At 43.0% G+C, this 24,054-nt stretch overlaps 2 protein-coding genes across 3 annotated transcripts in view; one reads left to right on the top strand and one right to left on the bottom strand.

Annotated features, from left to right (window-relative positions):
* Positions 1–19,734, bottom strand: part of gas2a (growth arrest-specific 2a) — a 64,473-nt gene extending 44,739 nt beyond the window's left edge. Inside the window, exons 1-2 of one of the 2 annotated variants that reach the window (XM_081356114.1) lie at positions 19,561–19,734; positions 3,845–3,993 (exon numbers count right to left, since the gene is read on the bottom strand). In XM_081356114.1, the coding sequence (XP_081212240.1) occupies positions 3,845–3,992 (148 nt within the window). In that variant the 5' untranslated portion in view covers position 3,993; positions 19,561–19,734. The remainder of the gene's footprint in view (positions 1–3,844; positions 3,994–19,560) is intronic. The other variant, XM_081356115.1, reaches the window with a different exon arrangement.
* Positions 19,735–20,146: 412 nt separating this feature from the next.
* On the top strand, positions 20,147–21,988 carry fancf (FA complementation group F). Its single transcript, XM_081356113.1, has one exon. It carries the CDS (start codon positions 20,202–20,204, stop codon positions 21,246–21,248), a length of 1,047 nt encoding a protein of 348 aa, XP_081212239.1. The 5' UTR covers positions 20,147–20,201; the 3' UTR covers positions 21,249–21,988.
* The last annotated feature ends 2,066 nt before the right edge of the window (positions 21,989–24,054 follow it).

Genomic DNA, 24,054 nt, shown 5'->3' with positions numbered 1-24,054 from the left:
TAGAAAAAACATGTTTCGAGACCCTGCGCTCTAGTCTATTTTGTTAATGTTTTTAAAAGCACAAACATGTTCTGTTTGCACAGTTCGTTCATTTAGCTCACAGCAGTTTTTATTTAGCCTGTTGGTTGGTTTATTTAGGGCAGTAGGTTGGACTGTCATCCAAAAGCGTCATGTTTGCTTCAGCAAATGCATTTTTTCTCACATTTGCTTTTGTTAACTATCAGTTTAGGGTAGGGATTAGGGATGCACCTATACTACTTTTTCTAGAACAAGTTCGATACAGATACTTTCATTTTTGGTACTTGCCGATATAGAGAACTGATACCTGTATATTCATTGCATTTGTCATTTTTAAAAGTATTGGGTAGAGAAACCAAAATAATATGAATCAAATTAGTTGGCTTAATTCATTTATCAAAATATTTCCTTCAGTTGTTCAGTTATCAAACATGTACACATGCAGCGTTGTATCGTGGTGTTTTTTGGGTAATGGATCATTTTAATGAGTACGAGTATGAGTACACGAGCGCAGTTATCAGGCCAAATACCGATACTGGTATTGGTAACAGTGCATCCCTAGTCGGGGTATGTTAATTTAAAAACGTGATAGAGCATTAACTCTTTCCTGGTAATTTCCGTCATTTATGACACGATGGGTCTCATTCATGAAACATTCGCAAATATACGAGTAAATATGTGAGTGATTTGCGCGTAAAGAGACCTTCCCGAAAACTCTTATCCTGATTCACAAATACTTCGTAAACGTCAGATGTGATAGTGAAATGTGTGTGTGTTAATGAATTCCAATCAGTCGTAAATGGGACGCGCGTGCACGCTCATTCTCAATTACCATAAATCCCGCCCATTAAATCCGACTGACAACTATATATGGGCATCATATTATGACACCAAACGAAGGATTTCAACATGTCTTTTCAAAAGCGAATGAAAAAGAGAAATTTCTCAGATGCAGAAATTGAAGTTTTATCATCAGAAGTTCATTCAAAGCGCCACATTTTATTTTCAAGCGTACAGTACATAGTGGCGTATCAGGTCCTAAAAAAAAAGGAAGCTTGGCAGCATATTACAGATGCAGTTAATGGAGTTTCATCTGTTAATCGAGCAGTCCTAGAAGTGAAAAGAAAATGGTTCGACATGAAGCTTGACTGCAACACTTGTGACTTGCGGACTTGTGTTCTGTTTGCACAGGGCCGGCGCTCCGCACACGCACATCACGCACTGCGCGTAGGGCACCAAGTGCTTGGGGGGGCACCAAAAAATCTGGGTCGTGAAAAATCATCACAATAGGGTACTAGTATAAATAACAAATAAAATATGTCTAAAGCATGTTAATATTGGGTTTAAGTGGTCGTTCAATGAGGCCTATTATATGTTGATCCGACGAAAACTGTGTGTGTTTTTAAGTGGTCCAGTGGTAGAAATTTTGCCAAGCGTGTCAGAGGTTCTGAGTTCTAATCCGCACTCATATAGTTTTTTTTTTTTTTTTCTCATCAAAACCGATTATGTTTTTTAGTGGTTGTATATCAGGCAGGGACACTTTTTGTGCTTTTTGTTTTCTAATTGTACCGGAGCGAATAGAGAGTCTCTCCACAACGGATTGAAACGCGCGTCTGAGTGAAGGCTGTGCGCGAGCCAGAAACAAACATAGTATCCGCGCCACTGATCGCTCGGCAACGAGCACTTTGATCAGTTGATTTAAAAAAACAACACATTTCAGCGCTAGATCGACTCTTATTTAAAAAACGAATTAAATGAAGGCTCTGCTGGTTAACTAGAGATGTTTTGTTTGTTTGTATTGGTACATTTGTGCCGCGAGATGTTTCAAAAGTGGTCCTACCCGCAAATTACGCCTATGCATGTCCAGGGGCGTCGCTATAGTAGTGCAAAAGATCCGGGGCTTTAGCCCTGCATGGCTAAAATATATATTTATTTTTTTTTTAACTTTGAAACTGCAATTAGAAGAAAAAAAAAAAAACACAATCTCAGTGTTTGTATATTTTCATATTCACAGAGTTGTCAAATTATGTACATAATTATTGTATTGTGCCTGACCTTTGCACTTTTAACTTTCTGTGTTTACATTGTTCCAAATCTGTGTTTTTAGTAATTGTGGTGGTATTTGGTATTTATAATTTTAACCTTTATATTATTTATTTCTTTTCATGTTTGGTGCCATTGTTAATGTAAAATTATTTATTTGCAGCAGTTATTTTGAAAGTAAAGAGAACCTAACTAAGAAATTCTGAATGGTTGTTATTCCCTTGGTGGGGGGTGGGGGGTGGGGGGTGGGGGGGGGGGGGGGCACCACCAAGCATTTGTGCTTAGGGCACCCAAATGGCTAGCGCCGGCCCTGTGTTTGCAGATGCTATTACTGGCTCTCATAATAAAAGTAAAAAGAAAAACCGTATGTAATTACTATATATAATATTTTTTCAAAATGCTGTGTAAATATGTACCCGATTAAGATGAATTAAAATGCAGCCTTATTAATGAGCAAAACGTTCGGATGTTAAACGCACTACTTACGCGTGGCTGGGAGCAGGTGTAGATTTCTTTCGTAGGCTACCAACTAACGTTTGGAAAATCCGAACATTTTAATGAATCCGAAAATTTACGCCAGAACCACTTTACACACGATTTACACAAAAATTCGTTCTGCTCGTGTTTCATGAATGAGACCCAATTCCTCCCCGCCATTGACGGAATTTTCAGGGTTTCAGTATTTCCACTGTTATACGGTAGGGGGCGCTATTAGGCATCTTCTGAAAGAGTAGATAATCTCCAGATCAAAAGACGTGAAGAAGAAGCAGAAACCAGTGATAGCATATGTAAGCAGGTGCATACAGTTGTAATTGAAATTATTCAACCCCCATTGCAAATTGCAGGTTTATTGGCAAAATTCAAACAAAATAAAATAAAATATCGACCCAGGATGAGGTATAGTACTGTGCAACCTTAGATGTTAACTTAACATTAACATTAACTTAACCTCTTAACCTTAGAGTTGATGGACTCGATCTACTCCATCTATGTTTTTGCTCAAAATGTTGCTTTTTTTTATGAAACATTCATGTTGATAAAAAAAAATAAAAAATGCTATGACGACGCTATAGAATAAAAGTTTAAAAGCAAGAGTGTCTGTTCTTTCTTTTGACTTATTGCATTCAGATATTCATACAACAAAATATTCTGGGGGCCATGACACTTTTGTGAAAGTGATAAAAAAAATGCTAGAGGTGGCTTGCAACTTTTTTTCAGAAACGCTGGCAGGGAAGCAGTTCACCTTTCAACGCCACTGACCACTCACTTATATTTGAATTCCTAACTGCCTTGATACAAAAAGCAACCAATGTAATAATATGTTGCCACATTCACATTTCAACCGTTTTAGAGAAAATTGAACGAATGATATTTAATGCCGGTAGCATTTTCCTGTGAGACATACTACAAGCACCACAATATAATTGAACAAAATGCAATGGAGAAAAACAATAGCGCCTCTTGTGGACGTGTCACTTGAAAAGTGCAGCAAAATGTACCCAGAGCAATGCATTTCAGGTGTTTTCAGAAATGTAGGCTGAAATACAGCTATTTATTTGCAATCGTAACAATGTATAATTATGGTTGATTGCATTATTATTTTATTTATAGCATTTTATGGTTGCATTATTTGTATTTATACAGTAGCACTGTCCCAGTTTTCCCTGTTGTCCATGACTCAGAACAGACCAGTGAGCATTTTTGTTTGAGACTCAATGGATACTAACTGATTTGAAAGATATGGGAAGCGCTAAGATATTGGAGCAAATTATAAATGACTTACCCAGCATACTGGAGAGCCAGAGCGCCAGGTCTTCCTTCATGGGCAGCAAGCTGGCCTCATGTCTACTGGCCAGCCACTGACTGTACTGCTGCAGATCTGTGAGTCCCGGGCCAGCCGGCTGCTGCTTACCGCTCAGAGGACTACACATGCTGCAGAAAACAAACACATCTACATCAGTGCAACTACATAACATTAATTCAATCATTTGGCTCTGACAAAATTCCTCAAATGAACTATTTCCCTTTCCCACAGAGCACAAACGTTGTCTTTCTCTCTTAAAGTGCCTCTGATCATTCAAGCACTTTCTGTTGTTTCACAGTAGACTCTTATCCTCCATACTGATCCTCTCATCACAGTCCAGCTCCAGGCTCTCTTTTCTTTGTCCTGTGATATAATATTCACTCTCTTTTTTTAAAGACAGAACAGCCACTATGTGGCTCCTCTCCAGTCCTGCCCTAGTGATTCTCTTTGACCCAAAAGCTCTATAAACACACATAAACATGCTTTTCCCAATAAAACCTCAGAACAAATTGCCATTTAATATTCAGATAACCTAACTAGATTCAATTTCCTGAAGAAAATACGTCTTAGATGATGTGAAAACTTTGACAGTATTCTCTGATCCATTGCTATGTTGTTCTGACTGGATTCTAGGACATATCTTGTTCTTTTCAGGGCATTGCTAGGCATGGGATAAGGTGTTCAGTGTTTGTTAGGGTGTTGCAATGTGGTTTTTTGAGTTCTCTTACGAGAGATACTCTCGTACTGCGTAGAATACGCTAGGGGAAAATCCTTTTCCACGAGAATACTGAAGCCAAAAAATTATCCTTTAATTTTGTTTTAATGTAAAACACGTTGATGCAGCATACAGACATAGGCGAGGCAGCTCGCGCGCCTATTGGCTGGTCTGCTGGCAACTGCTTAAGCCTATCGAGCGAGACCTAGAGTGACGTCAGACCCAATGAGGGCGCTTCGCGCCCTCTGCGTCACGTCCCGCCGAAACGGGCGTGGCTTAGGTCTATAAATACCGCTCACAGGCATTATTTCTCTGATTTTTCATCCTTCAGCGAAGCAACTCACATCGCTGGATCCGAGAAGAAGCCGCGCTGTTGAAGAAGCACCTCAGCGGGACGAGTCGACGAAGCTGCCGGCCGCACCGCCTTCATCGCCTTCCTGCTGCGCTATCCAGCGCCCATATCCTTTTATTGCACTGTGTGTGTGTGTGTGTTCGCCGGCGCGACTCACACCATCTAAAAGAGCTGCGTCTTTTTCAAGATGCCTGCTTGTGGCTCGTGCAGAGCCGCACTCAGCGACGGGGACCGCCATGTCATCTGCGCTTCCTGCCTGGGTCAAGAACATGCAGCTCTCGCGCTCGCTGATGGCGGCTGCCATCACTGCGAGCTGTTGCCATTAGCGACTCTGAGGACTCGCTTGGCACTGTTCAACGAGACTGCGCCCACACCTGCTGTTGTGCCGCGCCGTAAGAAGCGCCGCGCTCAGCGAATCCCGGAGCCCTCTCTCAGCCGTCAAAGCTCGCCGGTGCGCCCGCCTGCTTCTCCAGTTTCATCAGCTTCACTTTCGGACGGACAGCGGCCGCGGTCTGCCGCCGCTTCTGTCGATGACGCTGATGAGATCGACGCGCTGCTTCGAGAGGGGGATTCCTGCTCTCTCATAGCATCAGGCAGTGAGGATTGGGCGGGCTCTGAGGATCCCGCCCCCCCTGCCCGTGCTTCTACGGGAAAGAGAGCGAGCATTGAGGCGGAGCTCATGCGCGTGCTCACTCAGGCCACGGCGAGCCTCGGCCTCGAGTGGATAACGCCTGAGCAGCCTGCTCACAACCGGCTGGACGGCTACTTCCTGCCTGGGGAGCGCGTTTCACCTGCATCCAAGCCAGTGCCTTTTCTTCCTGAGCTTCATGAAGAAGTCGCTAAATCTTGGGGCTCCCCTTTTTCGGCCAGGACACGGTCCTCTGTCTCTTTGGCGTTCTCCGCTGTCGACGACGCAAAGAACAGAGGCTACCACTTCCTGCCGCCAGTCGAAGAGGCTATTTCAGCACACTTATGCCCGCCCTCTGCTGGACGGCGTGCTAAGATGGCGCTGCCCTCAAAAGCCTGCCGCACGACGTCAACCCTGCTCCGCCGCGCTTTCTCCGCCGCCGGGCAGGCCGCGTCAGCGTTGCACACCATGGCCACGCTCCAGATATACCAGGCCGATCTCCTCCGCCAGCTGGACGAGAGAGGACCTGACGCAATCTGCGTGCCGGACTTGAGGAGCGCTACAGACCTCGCTCTTCGCGCCACCAAGTCAGCAGCACAGGCCATTGGACGGAGCATGGCCTCGCTCACCGTGTCTGAGAGACATCTGTGGCTTACGCTCTCTGACATGACTGAGTCGGAACGCACCGCGTTCCTCGACGCGCCGCTTTCCCCTGCCGGCCTCTTCGGAACCTCGGTCAAAGATTTCGCCGATAGGTTCGCTGAGGTGCAGAAGGCGACCCAGGCCATGAAGCACTTCCTCCCGAAGCGCTCCGGTTCTGCAGCAGGCCGTGCGAAACCGTCTGCTCAGAGCTCACAGCCTAAGCCTCTGCCCGCCGCCTCCTCTTCTCAACGCCGCCAAACCCAGAGCTCGAGACCGCGCTCTCGCTCATCCGGCCGCCGCCCCGCCCCGCGTGGCCCGCGGCAGAAGGTTGCGTTGAAGCCAGAGGCCCCGAAATCATCCTAGCACGCCTAGGAAAGCGACGGTGTCCAAGTCCCGCTGCGGCCGGACTTCCACCAAAGCTTGCCGCTCGTCCAGTTCCAGGAAATGTGACTGGTCCAGCGTATTTAGCAGCCAACAAGCCGGTTCCATTACCCGCTTGCCTGCACACAAAAGCCGTTTTTACGGCTACCCAGATAAATCCCTTAAAGAGTGCATTTTCTGGTGTCCCGGCCACGGCCGACGGTGTTTCATGTGTAGAAAAAATGCCCACTACTCAGTGCCCATTCCTACACACAAGCACAGCCCTTCACACAGGGCTCGCGCACATAAAATCGACTCAGATCGATTGCGCTTCAAATGTAGCAAAAGTGCCCACTACCCAGTGCCCACTAACGCTACTTCCCACATGTCTCACGGTCCCTGTAAATACAGGACCAGTATGCATATGCTCTGCTCACGCGAGCAATGCTGTAAAGGTGGTGTATGTGCCCGCTGCTCTGCGCCCACGCCCACACACAGACATGAAACTAGCCCAGCCCTCCTCCTCTCAGCTAAACACTGCGGAGGAGTCGAGCGCGGGCATTCTGCCCGCTGTTATCAGCGCGCCCCCTGCCTCAGATGTCATGAGCACGACGCTTATGTCACAGCACACAAAAGCCGCTGTATCGCGAGCCGATCAGAGCGTGCTTCGCATCCAGCCCCTAGCTACTCCCGCACCTGCGTGGGAAAAGTTTCCCGGGGTTTCGAGATGGGTGCTGAACATCATAAAAGGAGGCTATTCGCTGCAGTTTCGCCGACGCCCTCGCCGCTTCATGGCGCGCGTCGAGACCACGGTAGAATCGAAAGTAGCTCATCTACTTCGAGCCGAGATTTTGAAACTGTTGAGCAAAGGGGCTATAGAACCCCTATCTCAAGCTCAAAGCGAGGGGGGGCTTTACAGCAGATACTTCCTGGTGCCCAAAAAAGACGGGGGTCTCAGACCCATACTAGATCTGCGGCAGCTGAACAGAGCGCTTATGAAGCACCAGTTCAGGATGCTCACAACCAGAAAAATCCTCGCGCACGTCCGCCAGGGAGACTGGTTTGTGTCAATAGATCTAAAGGACGCGTATTTTCAAATACAGATAGCGTCACGTCACAGGCGATTTTTGAGATTCGCCTTCGAGGGCCAGGCATATCAGTACACAGTCCTGCCTTTCGGCTTGTCCCTGGCACCCCGTACATTTACGAAGTGCATGGACGCAGCGCTCGCACCCCTCAGATTACGGGGCATACGAGTGCTGAACTATCTGGACGACTGGCTGATTCTAGCCCAATCTCACTCAGAGCTCGTAGAGCACAGGACCATTTTACTCGATCACCTTGAGAATCTCGGTCTCGCAGTGAACTGGGAAAAGAGCTTGCTTTTCCCCAGACAGATTATATCTTTTCTGGGAATAGAGCTGAACTCGCTGCTAATGACAGCACGCCTGTCATCTCAGCGCACACTGGACATTCGGCGCGCAGCCGGCTCGTTCCGCTGCGGCGCGATAGTCCCTCTCAAAGCTTTTCAAAGGATGCTCGGTCTGATGGCCTCAGCATCTTCAGTTCTCCAGTTGGGCCTTCTGCGCATGCGCCCACTGCAGTTCTGGCTCAGAAAGAGAGTACCAACCAGTGCATTGCAGCTTTGAAACCTTGGGAGGCAAAAGACTGGTACCAATCAGGTGTAAGCCTGGGGACTTCCTCGAGAGTGATGGTGGTGTCCACGGACGCATCCACCTCGGGATGGGGAGTGCTGCTCGAGGGCAGACCGCTTTTTGGCCAATGGTCAAAGCAGGAGAAGCTCTTACATATCAACTGCCTCGAAATGTTGGCAGTGAGCAAAGCGCTCACGCGCTTTTGTCCCCTCATAAAGGGACACCACGTGCTAATACGTTCAGACAACGTCTCAGTGGTGTCCTACATAAATCGCCAGGGCGGCCTCAGGTCCCTGACTCTGTACAGGCTAACCAGGCGCCTCCTGATATGGGCCCGCAGCAACCTGCTCTCGCTGAGAGCAGCGCACGTGCCAGGGCTCCTAAATATAGGACCAGACAGACTGTCCAGGAACCAGGTTCCGACAGGAGAATGGTCTTTGCACCCACAGACAGTCCAGCTGCTGTGGAAGAAATTCGGCAGAGCGGAAGTAGACCTGTTCGCGTCTCAGGAAAACGCTCACTGTCCAGAATTTTTCTCGAAGAGCAAGGACACGCTGTCCCACGAGTGGCCTCGCCGTCCTCTCTACGCTTTTCCCCCCGTCTCCCTCCTTACGCAGGTGGTAGAACGGGTCAGGGAAGTCAAGTCAAGTCAAGTCAAGTTTTTTATATAGCGCTTTTCACAACACAGGTTGTATCAAAGCAGCTTCACAGTAATAAATTAGAACAATACATCAATGTTTGTTTCTAGTGGAACGTCTACGTTCGGTAATGCTGATCAATAGTATCGTTGATTGATTAATTAAATTAAACATCCCCAAATATCCCCAACTGAGCAAGCCAAAGGCAATAGTGGCAAGGAACCGAAAAACTCCATCAGGTGACCTAATGGAGAAAAAAAAACCTTGGGAGAACCCGGGCTCAGTCGGGGGCCAGTTCTCCTCTGGCGTTTATGAACTAGAGGTCGGATTTAACTGTAGGATTAAAAGTATTATATGAATGCCTGGCTGAAGAGATGCGTCTTTAATCTAGTTTTAAACTGGGAGAGCGAGTCTGAGCAACGAACAGTATCCGGAAGACTATTCCAGAGTTTTGGTGCTAAATGTGAAAATGCTCTCCCTCCTTTGGTGGACCTAGATATCCTAGGTATGACCAAAAGCCTCGAATTTAGTGACCTTAAAGAGCGCGATGGATTATAGGGCGATAGAAGATCCGTTAAATAGACTGGAGCTAAGCCGTTTAGGGCTTTATAAGTCAGTAGCAATACCTTGTAATTAATACGGGACTTTATAGGTAACCAATGTAGGGATGATAAAATCGGTGTTATATGATCATATTTTCTTGATCTAGTTAGAACTCTAGCGGCGGCATTTTGGACTAACTCTTGCTTGTTTATTGAGGATGCAGGACAACCGGCTAATAACGCATTACAGTAATCTAGTCTCGAGGTCATGAATGCATGAACTAACTTTTCTGCGTCAGAAACTGATAGCATATTACGTAGCTTAGCAATGTTTCTAAGGTGGAAAAAGGCTGTTCTTGTAACATATGAAATATGATTTTCAAAAGACAGGTTGCAGTCTAATATAACACCCAGGTCTTTTACTGTAGAGGATGAAGTAACAGGACATCCTACTATGTTAAAGTTGTATTGTGAGAGGTTTTGTGGGTGGTTTTTTGAACCGATAAGTAGTACCTCTGTCTTGTCTGGATTTAATAAAAGAAAATTATGCGTCATCCAATCTTTTATATCTTTAACACACTCTGTCAATTTGGATAATTTAGCGTTTTCATCTGGCCGTGATGAAATATAGATTTGAGTGTCATCAGCATAACAATGGAAACTAATTCCATGTTTCCTTATAATATTTCCAAGTGGTAGCATATATATTGAGAATAATAGAGGGCCTAACACAGATCCCTGCGGCACTCCATAGTTTACTGGAGTTATGATAGATTTTTCTCCATTTAAATAAACAAAATGGTAGCGGTCAGATAAATACGATCTAAACCAGCTTAATGCTTGTCCTTGAACACCAGTATAATTTTGTAGTCGATCTAAGAGTATTGTATGATCTATAGTATCGAACGCAGCACTAAGATCAAGTAAAACTAATATTGAGATACAGCCTTGGTCAGAAGCTAAAAGTAAATCATTTGTGATTTTAACGAGCGCAGTTTCAGTGCTATGATGCGGCCTGAATCCAGACTGAAACTTTTCATAGGTGTCATTTTCTTGTAAGAAAGAGCCCAGTTGAGCGGACACAACTTTTTCAAGTATTTTAGACATAAAAGGTAGATTTGAAATGGGTCTATAATTTACTAGATTATTCGGATCTAATTGTGGTTTCTTAATGAGAGGTTTTATAACTGCCAGTTTAAATGTTTTTGGAACATAACCTAAAGATAAAGACGAGTTAATAATATTGAGGAGAGGCTCTTCCACTACAGGTAACACTTCTTTCAATAGTTTAGTTGGTATGGGATCTAATAAACATGTTGTTGTTTTAGATGAAGTAAAAAGTTTATTTAACTCTTTTTGTTCTATAGTTGTGAAGCACTGTAATTGTTCTTGCGGCGTGATAATTGAGGCTGAATTATAAGGCGCGATTGAGGATTGAACGTTTACAATTGTGGTTCTGATGTTTTCTATTTTCTCAGTGAAGAACTTAATGAAATCATTACTACTAAACTGTAATGGAATACTTTGTTCAGGAGACATCTGTTTATTTGTTAGTCTCGCCACGGTGTTAAATAAGAACTTAGGATTGTTATGGTTGTTTTCTATTAGTTTGCGTAGATGCTCAGCCCTGGCCGCTTTTAGGGCCTTTTTATAACGTGACATACTGTCTTTCCATGCGATTCTAAAGACCTCTAAGTTGGTTTGTTTCCATTTACGCTCTAAATTACGGGTTTCTCTCTTTAGAACACGCGTAGTATTGTTGTACCATGCTGCTTTACTTTTCTCTCTGACCTTTTTTAATCTAATGGGCGCAACAATATCCAATGATCCAGAGAGAATGGTGCTCATAGTGCTAGTTAATTCCTCAAGTTCATCTGTTTGTTTGGGTTCACTGAGCAGCTGAGACAGATCCGATAAGCTGTTTGAAAAATTATCTATGGTGGATGGAAGGATTGTTCTGCCTAATCGATAACGCGGCGCAGCATGATATATTACAGGAGTACGTAATATGCAAGTTACCATGTAATGGTCAGTGACATCGTCACTTTGTGGAATGATATCTATATCGGTTGGATCGGTTCCATGTGATATAATTAAATCGAGTGTATGATTAAATCGATGAGTCGGTCCGGTAATGTTTTGCTTGACCCCAAAGGAGTTTAATAAATCTGTAAACGCAGCCCCTAACGCATCATTTTGATTATCTACATGGATATTAAAGTCTCCAACAATTAATGCTTTATCGAAGTTAACTAATAGGTCTGAGAGAAAATCTGCAAACTCCTTTAGGAAATCAGCGTAAGGCCCAGGCGGTCTATATACGGTAGCCAAGGCTAGAGATAATAGGGATGTTTTTCGAACATCTAAGAGCGTAACATTTAGTACAAGTACTTCAAATGAAATAAACTTATAACCCGTTTTCTGAGTAACATTGAGAAAATCTCTATAGATTGTTGCAACACCGCCGCCACGACCATTCAGACGGGGCTCGTGTTTATAGGAGTATCCTGCTGGAGTAGACTCATTTAAACCAAAATAATCATTTGGTTTAAGCCAGGTTTCAGTAAGGCAAAGTACATCGAAGCTATTATCTGTGACTATTTCATTTACAATAACTGCCTTAGGTGTGAGTGATCTAATGTTTAGAAGACCTAGCTTTAAAAATTGTTTTTGATTACCAATAGCAACATTTTCTGGTTTAATAACAATTAGATTTTTTCTAGATCCTGCAGTAGATTTATGATTTGATCTCACTAAACGAGGAATAGACACAGTTTCTATGCAATGTTCTACACTATTTATATCAGTTAAATTGGTGCAGCAGAGACTATGATTTGGACTTTTGTTTACTAGTCAAAAGGTATTTAACATTTTGGAGATGTTATCTGACAGAAGATCCGATCCGAATCTGCTTGGGTGTAAGCCATCAGCACGGTAAAGCCTAGGACGCTCCCAAAACAGATTCCAATTATTTACAAAGAGAAGTTTCTGCTCATTGCACCATGACATTAACCATTCATTAAGCGCAAATAATCTACTAAACTTTTCATGACCTAGTCGATACGTGGGAAGCGGTCCTGACACAATAATCGTTATATCAGGCGATGTGCTGCGTACCGTATCGATCAGATTCCTGAAGTCTTTCTTCAAAACCTCCGTTTGGCGCAGTCTGATGTCGGCCCCTCCCGCGTGCAGGACCACGGTTCCGACGCGCTCGTTCAGAATCTCGGGAACGTGAGCAGCGATTTCAGAAACACGAGCACCAGGAAAGCAGTGACTGTGCACCTTACTTTTATTTAACGTAACGTGTACGTGTCGAACGATGGAATCGCCGATGATCACAGCATCGCGTTCTGATTCGCGAAGAGGGGAGAAGCGGTTTTGTGTGGATATCTCGAAAACCGGGAGGGTCGGAGAGAGTTTTCTTGGTCTAGACCTGACTCGCGACTTCCGCTGCGGAAAAATCCAGGCTTCGTGATGGCATGTTGGAGCCGGAGTGAACGAGACCATGGCTGATCGCGACCTCGACGTTCGGGACCGATGTTGAGGAACGCACGGAGTAGACGAGGTCGGAGTCAGCGGGTTAGTAACATTAATCTCTGATTTGTGTGCCTCGGCACATGATGTTTCGAGAGCCAAACGCCGGTCTATCAGCTCGGCTTTTCTTACTAAAAGGTCGTGGATCTGTTTCTCAACAGCTTCCAGCTCAGACTGCACCGCGTGCAGCTCAAATGTGTCCTCACCTGCACCAAAAGGTAGACTACTTACATTTGATATATTCGCCATTTTAACAGATGGACAGTAAGTTAAGTTAGCAACGACGCTACCAGTGGTGCTATCAATATTAATACTAATTTATGGCTTAAGTCTTGGATATAATCCGTCTTTTCAGTGGTACGGGTGTAGAGTAGACGCACGATAGGCGAAAAAATGTTTGTTTGTAACTTAAATGAGTGCGGAGAAGACGCGTTCAGCCGTGATCCACGGACGTAACCTATAAGAGTATCCAGCGTTGGATCACAAGGCTTGAGACGCGTCTGCTCAACAATCCGCGTTATAACTATGAGGTGAGGAAAAGTAGAAAATGTTCGTTGTAAGTGAGTTTAAAGAGAAATCAAGAATTATAAATCAATCGATGGAAGAAGGATGCTCAGTGCTGCTTGTAGCCCCCCTTTGGATGAGCCAACCTTGGTTCCCAATTGTGATGCAGTTAGCGAGCACCGCCCCGTGGCCAGTGCCTCTGAGGAGGGATCTCCTCTCTCAAGCCAACGGCTCGATTTGGCATCCTCACCCAGAGCTGTGGTCCCTCCATGTGTGGGCCATCAACGGGTACCCGCTGACCTCCCACAGGGAGTGTTAAACACTATCACACAGGCCAGAGCTCCGTCTACGCGACGTCTCTATGCCTCAAAATGGTCAGTGTTCTCTAGCTGGTGCACAGCTCGTGGTGTGTCACCCCTGCATTGCGGTGTGACGGAGGTTCTTTCCTTCCTACAGGAGCTGTTGGATAAGGGCAGGTCCCCTTCCACGCTCAAAGTCTATGTAGCGGCCATAGCAGTGTTCTCTTCGACCACGCTCGGCCAGTCTATTGGAAGGAACGATTTAGTTATTCGCTTCCTTCGAGGAGCTAAGAGACTGAATCCTCCCAGACCTCCAACAGTCCCTATATGGGACCTTTCTACGGTACTGGAAGCCATGAAAGGTCATCCATTTGAGCCCTTGCAGGAGATTGATCTTAAACACCTGTCTTTCAAGACGGCGTTTCTTCTGGCTCTCGCTTCAGTGAAGCGCATAGGGGACTTACACGCGCTCTCAGTAAGCGCGACGTGCATGGAATTTGGGCCGAATGACTCTAGAGTTATACTCAAACCTAAGCACGGTTATGTTCCTAAATCCCTCAATACACCGTTCAGAGCACAGGTCATTTCCCTGTCTGCCTTGCCGGTCACTGAAGGAAATATGGACGAAAGCTCCCTTTGCCCAGTCAGGGCGTTAAGAGCTTATGTGTCTCGCTCGTCTGTTTTCAGACAGACGGAGCAGCTCTTTGTTTCGTTCAGCGGGCGTTCTAAGGGACTAGCAGCTTCGAAACATACCCTATCCAGATGGGTAGTGGACGCAATAGCGCTAGCTTACACAACCAAGGGCATGCAGTGCCCGCTGGGTGTCAAAGCGCACTCCACGAGAAGCATGGCTTCATCGTGGGCATGGTCAAGTGGGATTGCCTTGCAAGATATTTGTATGGCGGCAGGCTGGGCCTCTCCGTCTACATTTATAAGGTTTTACAACCTAGAGGTTCCCGCACTACAGGCCAGACTACTGTCGGTCTAGTATGGCCAAAATCTCATAGCTGGCGCTGTCAGTTATGCAGCTATTGAGTATTGCAATCCTTGCTCTATGCTGCTATAAGGAAGATAGTGGCTAACCCCCCTCTCTTCCAGGATTCCCTGTGAGTCCCCTGGGTGATTATGTACTGTATGAACTCCGGGCTGTCGCCCTTGAGTCTATGGTATCAGATCCCAGCACGCACGGCGTTTTACATTAGGTTCCCCTAGCGTATTCTACGCAGTACGAGAGTATCTCTCGTAAGAGAACGTACTCGGTTACTAACGTAACCTCGGTTCTCTCTAGAGAGAGGAACGAGTACTGCGTATCCTGCCGTGCCTGCACGCGCTCTGGTTGCTTCGACTATGAAAAACCAGAGAAATAATGCCTGCGAGCGGTATTTATAGACCTAAGCCACGCCCGTTTCGGCGGGACGTGACACAGAGGGCGCGAAGCGCCCTCATTGGGTCTGACGTCACTCTAGGTCTCGCTCGATAGGCTTAAGCAGTTGCCAGCAGACCAGCCAATAGGCGCGCGAGCTGCCTCGCCTATGTCTGTATGCTGCCGCAACGCGTTTTACATTAATACAAAATTAAAGGATAATTTTTTGGCTTCAGTATTCTCGTGGAAAAGGATTTTCCCCTAGCGTATTCTACGCAGTACTCGTTCCTCTCTCTAGAGAGAACCGAGGTTACGTTAGTAACCGAGTACGTTTTTTGAGTGGTCGCTTGATGGTTTCTCACTTCCCTAAGTCAAAAGAGTCCACCACCAGTTATCTTTGCTATTCTGGTCTACATAAACTAGTTCAATTGTTTGGGTTTTTGGAAATAAACTAATGCAAGGATGCATTCAATAGATCAAAAGTGACAGTAAAGACATTTATAATGTTACAAAAGATTTCTATTTCAAATAAATAGTTGTAATTGAACTTCATATTCATCAAAGTTATTATATTCATATTAAGCAGCACAACTGATTAGCATATTGGAATGATTTCTGAAAGATCATGTGACACTGAAGACTGGAGTAATGATGCTGAAAATTTAGTTTTGCATCACAGGAATAAATTACATTTTTAAATATATTAAAAACATTTATTTTAATGTGTGTGATATTTCACAAAATTACTGTTTTTATGCTATTTTTATTCAAATAAGTGCAGACTTGGTGAGCATAATTGTTACACAAAAAAAAGTCTTCTACCCGACACTCAAAGCGGCATTACGTCATGAAAGTGTGCATTGGTTATTAGTTGGTTATGTAGTGATGTTGAGGATTATGAACCCTGTGAGGTTTTGTTCAATTTACTGATAACAAATGTGTCTCTGCAATAACTGCTATAGCCTCTATTAGTCACAGAGGCATTTCCCTGTTTGTCTAAAGCAGTTACAATTCCCTGTAACGACCTGAGGCTATTTGCAGAAGAATGTGTACCAATCCAGTTTAATATCTATCTGTGATCTACACAAACACGGATGAAGGCAGTGCATTCTTTTTTAATTCTAGTGAATCCTGTCAAGTTAATCTGGTTCTGTCTCTCAGCAAAACTTGTTACTGCATATCATTGTTGTTTGAAGGTTTTTTTTTTTACGCATTAAATGCAGTGGCAGTGGTCTGGTTTATTATGCACACAGAAATGGGGCTATAATTTGTGATGCCACCCAGCGCTGCGAGGGATTTCCCCTTACCCATAATTCACTGCATCACATGTGAATTCCAGAGGCACAAGAGAAAAGTTATGAGTTCTGAGAAGTGTAAATATCTTCAGTGATGCAGAATGGGGCCTCTTGCTAAGTTTTTCTCTGCTGTATCCCACTAAGCAACCTGGGAATGAGAACTTGGGTCCAACAATTGTCACATTGTTGTCTTGAGCTCTGAATGGCTGGCAGTCCAATGCGAACTGAAAGTCAATCTGTATATTTTTCTTGTTTCACAAAATAGCCAGAGTTCACTTTACCTGCCAAACGTCTATCAGATAAACCCAAATCTCCTCTTTTCTTTTCTTTATGAAAGAGCTCCTGTGCTGGAAAAGGTTGAGAGTAACAGAGAAACAGAAAGAGGAAAAAAGAGGTGTTACCGGCACCCTAAGGAATTTAAAAAAAGGACAAATTGTCCCATATGGACAAAGGAAGATGCCTTTTGAGACGTGAACAGTGGTCCACTAATAATATCAGTGCTGTCTGTCTTTAATATTTCCCATACTGATTCGGTGATCATCAGGGCTTGAATGATAAAGCTGATACGATCTGAGATTGGCCTTATTATTAGTAGTGCCTGCATCACTTTTGCTACTCTAAAATAATCAGATCTGGGAGATGATAAAAAGCATGAGAAAATGATCCTGCACACTTATACTAAAGAAGGAAGCCAAGCGATATATAGAGACCCAAATAATTAGACTAAGGTATTTTGACATAATCAGTAAGCAACCAACAAGCAACCTCCCAAGAACATAGATACTATAAAAACCTCTCTAAACACAACACTTTAGCAATGACACACACACACACACACATGTAAGTGTGTGTGTGTGTACAGAGAGAGAGAGAGAGAGAGAGAGAGAGAGAGAGAGGCGTCAAAGGTTTCTGTTTACAATGTGTTTGTAAAGCGTTGAGCATTGCAGCCACATACATGTTTGTTGAGCATGTGAACACAATGGCAAAGATGTGTTCAAGTTAAAGGGTTTGTTCACCCAAAAATGTTAATTCTGTCATTATTTACTCACCCTTGTGTCGTTCAAAACCCGTAAGGCTTTCGTTCATCTTCTGAACACAAATGAAGATCTTTTTGATGAAATCTGAGAGCTTTCTGTCCCTCCATTGACAGCTACACAACTACCACTTCGATGCTTCAAAAAGTTCATAAATCATAAAACTAATCCATATGAATTGAGTGGTTTAGTCCAAATTTTCTGAAGAGACTTGATCGCTTTAAATGATAAACAGATTGAATTTAAGCTTTTATTCACGTATGAACACAAACCTCTTGCAGAAGCTCAAACGTGATGCGTAACACGAGGATGAACCTCATGGTTCTCGCACGTCAAGCAAACATGCTTAAGCTTCTGTTTATCACAACTGATGTGTGAGTTTATGATTGTTTATGTGAATAAAAGCCTAAATTCATTCTGTTCATAAAGCGATCGAGTCTCTTCAGAAAATTCGGACTAAACCGCTCAATTCAGGCGGATTAGTTTTACGATCTCTTTATGAACTTTTTGAAGCGTCAAAGTGGTTGTTGTGTAGCTGTCAATGGAGGGACAGAAATCTCTCAGATTTCATCAAAAACATCTTCATTCGTGTGTTCCGAAGATGAACGAAAGTCTTACAGTTTTGGAACGACATGAGGGTGAGTAAATAATGACAGAATTTTTTATTTTATTTTTTAAGCCAGTTTTTGTTCAGCGTGAGCTCTGTATGCTCGAAAATTATTTCATAATATCATCATAAAACAGTGTTTGTACTTGGTTGGCTATTATGAAATTATATGATATACAACTATATAGCATTATGGCATCCGGTTTTGCGTGAAAAAGTACCACACAGATTTCCTTCAGAAAAGTGGCACTTAATAGCATTCACTAAAATCTCTCTCTTTTCTCAAAGACTGCTCATCTTTTGCTGACATTAGACACTCACAAAACTGCATGATCACCACCTTGAAACAGATGCTCGGCAAACACACGCCCGCACAGTTCAAAGATGGAGAGTACATTTATATTTATATGGTACATTCACCACCACACATATAAACTCACATATTGGACACATATGGTTGATACCAAAGGTCAGTGTACAGTGTGACAGACAAACCTTTAGCTCAGACAATTATATTGAACAACATAATATTCTTTCAGTCAATATTTTTCTAGCAAACAGATGAGATTAATTTGAAGTTGTGACAGTGGAGTTATATAAAGGCAATAAGTGTCTCCCATAGTTTGTGTGAATTTCCCATCCGTAAACCAAACACTGACCATGACTAATGCAGAAATATAAGTGATAATACTCCAGCTCGATTGTCTGATTCTGGTGCAGTTATTTGAGCTTCAACGCTGTGTCATGTTCATCAAGCACAGAACACACATTGTATTCTGCCCTTAAAGGACTGTGAAGGGTAAATCAATCACACACACACACACACACACACACACACACACACACACACACACACACACACACACACACACACACACAGGACGCCTTCAGTCTCCATGCAGTGATCATTTTATCACATTTTCTAAATTCAACCTGAATTTTTTTGAAGTTCATATCAAAGTCTATTTCCTTTCCCAGTTAGGTTATTCAGTCTAGTTGTCTGCATAATCCAATTCCTTAATGCTTGATGTATCAGACTGGCTATAATTATATTTGCAGGCTTTATAAGTGCACAATAACACATTTAACTGAACAGCTCATATATGAGAGAAACTCAAATGCCTTCTGCAGTCTAATAGCAAAAAAAAACTGTTATTTTCTTTTTGTTTTCAAGTGGGTATGCTTGACATTTTATGACTGTAGTAATATTTCCAAGCTGCTGGTGCTTTCATGAGCTATTTTAACACTAAAGAGAAACCACAAAAACAGACTATATTGTAGGCAGATCTAAACTAGATGCATTCCTCAAAAAAGTACTTATGTAAGTATAATTAGGGTAATGAATGTTGAAGGAACTTTTTCAACGTTAATGCATTTTATTTTAAAAAGAATAAAAATATTTTACTGTAGGCTACTATATGTAATTATATCCATCCATTTATCTATCAATGTATCTATCCATCTATCTATCTATCCATCTATCTATCAGAAACATTTCTCTTTCCAGAAAAAATACCCACTCACCCTCCAGAATGCACTGCCTGCAGTCGGTTCTTCAATAGTAGTCTCTCGTTTCCAACGAATTCATGTTTTTCTCAAGCACAGGGTCCTCAGACTGTTTACCATGACACTGAGCCTCAAAGAGCCGAATGTCATTGCGAGTCTCAGTTCAAAGTGCGCTCATCTCACCGCCTCCCTGAGAGACGCGACGCGACGCGTCTTAATCAGCGCGATGCGACAGCTCCGTGCAGGAGAGACCATAACACGAGCCACACAGTAGAGAAAAACGTTAACTGGCCGGAAAAACACAAATACCATACAAATCTTACAAAGAAATAGTATTATATAAAGTACAGATAAAAATTAATACAACATTTAAAATAAAATAGGCTACAAAACGTGATTTTCACTCACACAAAAAAAGAAAACCATTTGTAAAAATGAGATTCTATTTATACGTTGGAACAAGTGATCAAAGTTATTCAATAGATCGTTTTGTGTAAAAAATAAATATATAAATATATATTTGCAACTTTTATTTTGAAAAACTGTCACGGAAGTTTAGTACCGCGAAAAAAAAGTGACGTCGTACGCGTCCTCCACCAATAGCGAATCAGGAACGAAGCACGCGCTGGCTGAAGTTCATATTCCATGCTTACTTGTTTATGTGCGGTAACAGTGCTTGGAGTTTCATGGAGGCTGTGCTGAGACAACTGAAGAACATCCTGGAGTTACTGGCCGTGTCTCAGACGGACCGCGTGCGTGAGTGGGACCAGCACACCTTACAGCGGGCGTTCCAGTGGGCCGAGTACTGCGAGCAGCTCCACTCCCGCTTCCAGTGCAACCCCACGGTCCGGTCCGCACTGGAGGCCGGCCTGAAGGACACCAACCAGCGGCTGCAGGACGCGCTCCCGGCGCACTCTCCAGTCATGTTCTCGGACCTGGCTCAGTGTCAACACAAGCTGCTCGTGCATCTACTCTCAAACCCTTACTCGCCGAACTCCGTCGTTCAAATGCTTTTCCCAAATCCCAAAACTGCAGCACAAGAATTCCAGTTTGATCAAAGCAGCTTCATTACATGCAAATCTGCCTTTAATCTGCTGTGCTGCTCGTTTGACCGGACTAGTCATCCTGGGTTACAGGTTGAGGCAGAAGTGAGAGGCAAACTGCTCAGGGAACTCCTGAACTCTCTCCTAACTCGTTCGGGAAATGAGGAGTATGCCAGAACAGTGCTGGACTCCATCCTCAGGGACAGCGCGGGAAAACCGGGAAGCCTTTATGACGTCATAGCCGCTGCGCTCCTCTCCAGTGATGACGACACGAGCGCCGTCACTCAGCACTTTATCCTCGCCTGGATCCAAGATCGCGACGGGTGTTTGAGTGCACTGTGCAGATCGCTGTCTCCCGGACTGTGCACTGTCCTCTCCCGACAGTCTCCGGAGTTTAAACGGGCATATTGGGGTGTTGTGAAACAGTGGGCGTCCTGCTTGCAGTATGACGTATTGGAGAGTGTGTGGGTGCCGACGTCAGAGGGGCCAGTGACGTTTAATGCACTGGCTGATCGATTAAAAGATTTATTAAATTCAGGAGCGCCATTAAAAGAGGACACTGAGACTGAGCTTAACGCGCTCAAACTGGAGGATGGAGACTTTAATGTGAAGGGCATCAGTGTATGGACTGATCTAATCATTCAACTGAAGATTGGAAGTTAATTCAATAATATTATTAGCTAGGCTATTTAACATTTGATGTTAATTAAACTAATGTGCTCTATTTTAGGTTAGAACTGTGTGCCTTTTCCCCCATAGTATTATAATTATTAATAGCCTATATTTGGCATGTTTTTATATTTTGACTCTTTCTTTTCTTTAAGAGCCAGCAATTATAATAGCCTAAATATTTTTTTATATCCAATTTTTAACAACAAAAAATGTTTTTCTCTTAGGTAAATTCTGATATTTTGTCATTTTGTAATAATTTCAGGTGTTATTATATTATAGTTATTTTATAAGAGCCATCATAATATTGATTTTGTTTCTCCATTGCCTATATTTTGTCTTTTTTTCATTATTGAAATTTCTAAACGTCATTTTGTCCCTCATTGAGAAATATATCCAGAGAAAGAAAGACCCTTTCTCTTGTCGTGATGCCTCGAGCTCCCGGCCGACAGGGGGCGACAGCGCTCTTTACACCATCACACATGTGCTTTATTTCAGAGCTGAGTTCTTAGAGCTATTTTATTTATAGCTGAATAAAAAATAAAGCTCTTAAATTATATTTTTAACAGAGTTGCTATCATATTTGACATTTATGCATTTCTTACAGTCCCCCTGTTTTCAATAATTTCATCATTTAAAACTCTATCCTGGTTGATTGCAGGACAGAGCAGGGATAATTGCAACACTTTTTGATATTACTCATTAAAAATTGTCAATAATAGTCAATACTTGTATCCCTTAAAACTCACCTTTGATCACCAAAATTACATATTTAAACATTTTTTTTTCCTTGAAAAAATTTATTCATTCCTTAAAATATCTTGAATGTAACCTTGGCTCATTTAGTATATGTGGTTCTATGAATATGCAAATGAGCCCCGCCTCCACTCACTCACTCAGCTCAGAGATCCACTGGTTGACGATCACACGTTGATCTGATTGGTTACAAGGTAGTTTGTGTTGTCAGAAACACCAGCGATTTCAAAGCGTGTTTCTGAGACTGTCTTTGGTTCACTGCAGTTTTAAGGAGAAAATACTCAGCAATGGTGTCGACTTATGAATTTACACATGGTTTGTCTTAAAGCACATTAAAAACACCACATAGACATATAAACAACATTAAAAACTGGGTTTTCACCACAGGGGGACTTTAAGAAATAAATGAATTGTAGTAGATCAGTGATATTCTGCCTTATTAAATTCCTCTTAAATGGATAGTTCGCCCAAACATGAAAATGACGTCATCATTTACTAATATTGATCCAAACCTGTATGAGTTTTTTTCTTCTGTTGAACACAAAAGAAGATATTTTGAAGAGTGTTTGTAACCAGACAGTTGATGGACCCCATTGACTTCCATAGTATTTGTTTCCTATGTAAGTCAAAGAGTGCCGTCAACTGGTTACAACATTCTTCAACATATCTTCTTTTGTGTTCAACAGAAGAAAGAAACTCATACAGGTTTGGAACAATTTGAGGGTGAGTAAGTAATGACAACATTTTCATTTTGGGGTGAACTATCCCTTTAAGATGGAAAATACAGAAACACAAAGTTCTTCAAGGTCATAGTATCGGGTAAAAAAAAAATCAGCTAAAAATGCCTTTTCTAAGCAGGATAAAATAATCATTGAAATTCATTGGTGTGAAAGTGTGAAAAAAACCCTGAGAAACATTGCAAAGCAGCAGTTTTCCATGTCAGTGCGCGCTAGGGCTAAACTGTAATTCTGTTTTTCATCATTGTATAATTAATAAATACACATCTCTCCTTCATTAAAGAGAAATGGTGCTGGGCTGCTTTGAATAGGCCGTGTGACAGATGGTGGCATCACAGTCGCCGTGGCAACCGTTGGCATTAAGCACAGGATTCCATTTGAATAGAAGGAAGAGGCCAGGCAGCAAACGCGTGCGCCTTTTAAATTGGTCCCCGGGGACACGCAGGCGCGTGCTTCATGGCCTGGGTTTCATATGTCTGTCACATTAAGGAGGAGGAGAAAGAGATCTGGAATCTGCATCGGCCAGGGTCACACGTTCATTGATTTATGAGGACACTTGAGATTGTTGAAACCCACAATCAAACCTCATTGCTCATGACTTCATCTGAAATCTCAAAAGCATCACGTTGTTTGTAATTGCTTTAAAATAGAAAAGTGGCAGTTTCATTTCCTTTTCAAACAGGTCCTGTACTCTTAATAAATAATAAATAATTAGTCAGTCTTATCTCTAAATTGATTTTGCGTCCAATGACAAACAGGATCATTGTGAAGAACTGAATTTTAAACAGTTATGGTTTCAAGTTGAATGTTTTAATGATGTTTTTAGGCCTGATTTGGTTGGGATATTTATAAATAAATAAATCTGTATTGTGTGAACAGCTTGTAACGGAACTTTAAAAACGAGATCTTCCCCGACCTCCGTTGTGTATGAAAGCTTGACGACTGATTTTTTATGTGAAGGCCATGAAAATCAAAAGGGTGTGACGTTTTCTCACACTCCCGAGATCCTCTCTTCCGTTCTATGACACATGAAACAAATGCTTGTACAATGTTCAGGATAATGCCGAAAGAGCAAAGAAAAGGGATTCATTCAAACGATAGTCTCACATAGCTAGATCTATATTGGTATATCGTATGGGTCCTAAAAAGTGAAACCAAAGCATTTCGATCGCCCCCTGGTGGCTGGCTGCAGTATAGGTCATAAACCCCATCCTCTCCATGTAATCGAATGGGACACGAGCCAAAAAAAAATAAAAAATCCAATTACACTTCAAACATTTTTTTCAAAAGATTGTTTCTGTAATTTC

This window comes from Scardinius erythrophthalmus (genome assembly GCF_964197995.2).
Source record: "Scardinius erythrophthalmus genome assembly, chromosome: 24".
NCBI classification, from domain to species: domain Eukaryota; kingdom Metazoa; phylum Chordata; class Actinopteri; order Cypriniformes; family Leuciscidae; genus Scardinius; species Scardinius erythrophthalmus.
Note: the sequence above shows the minus strand (reverse complement) of the source record. Positions and strands in the feature narration are given on the sequence as shown.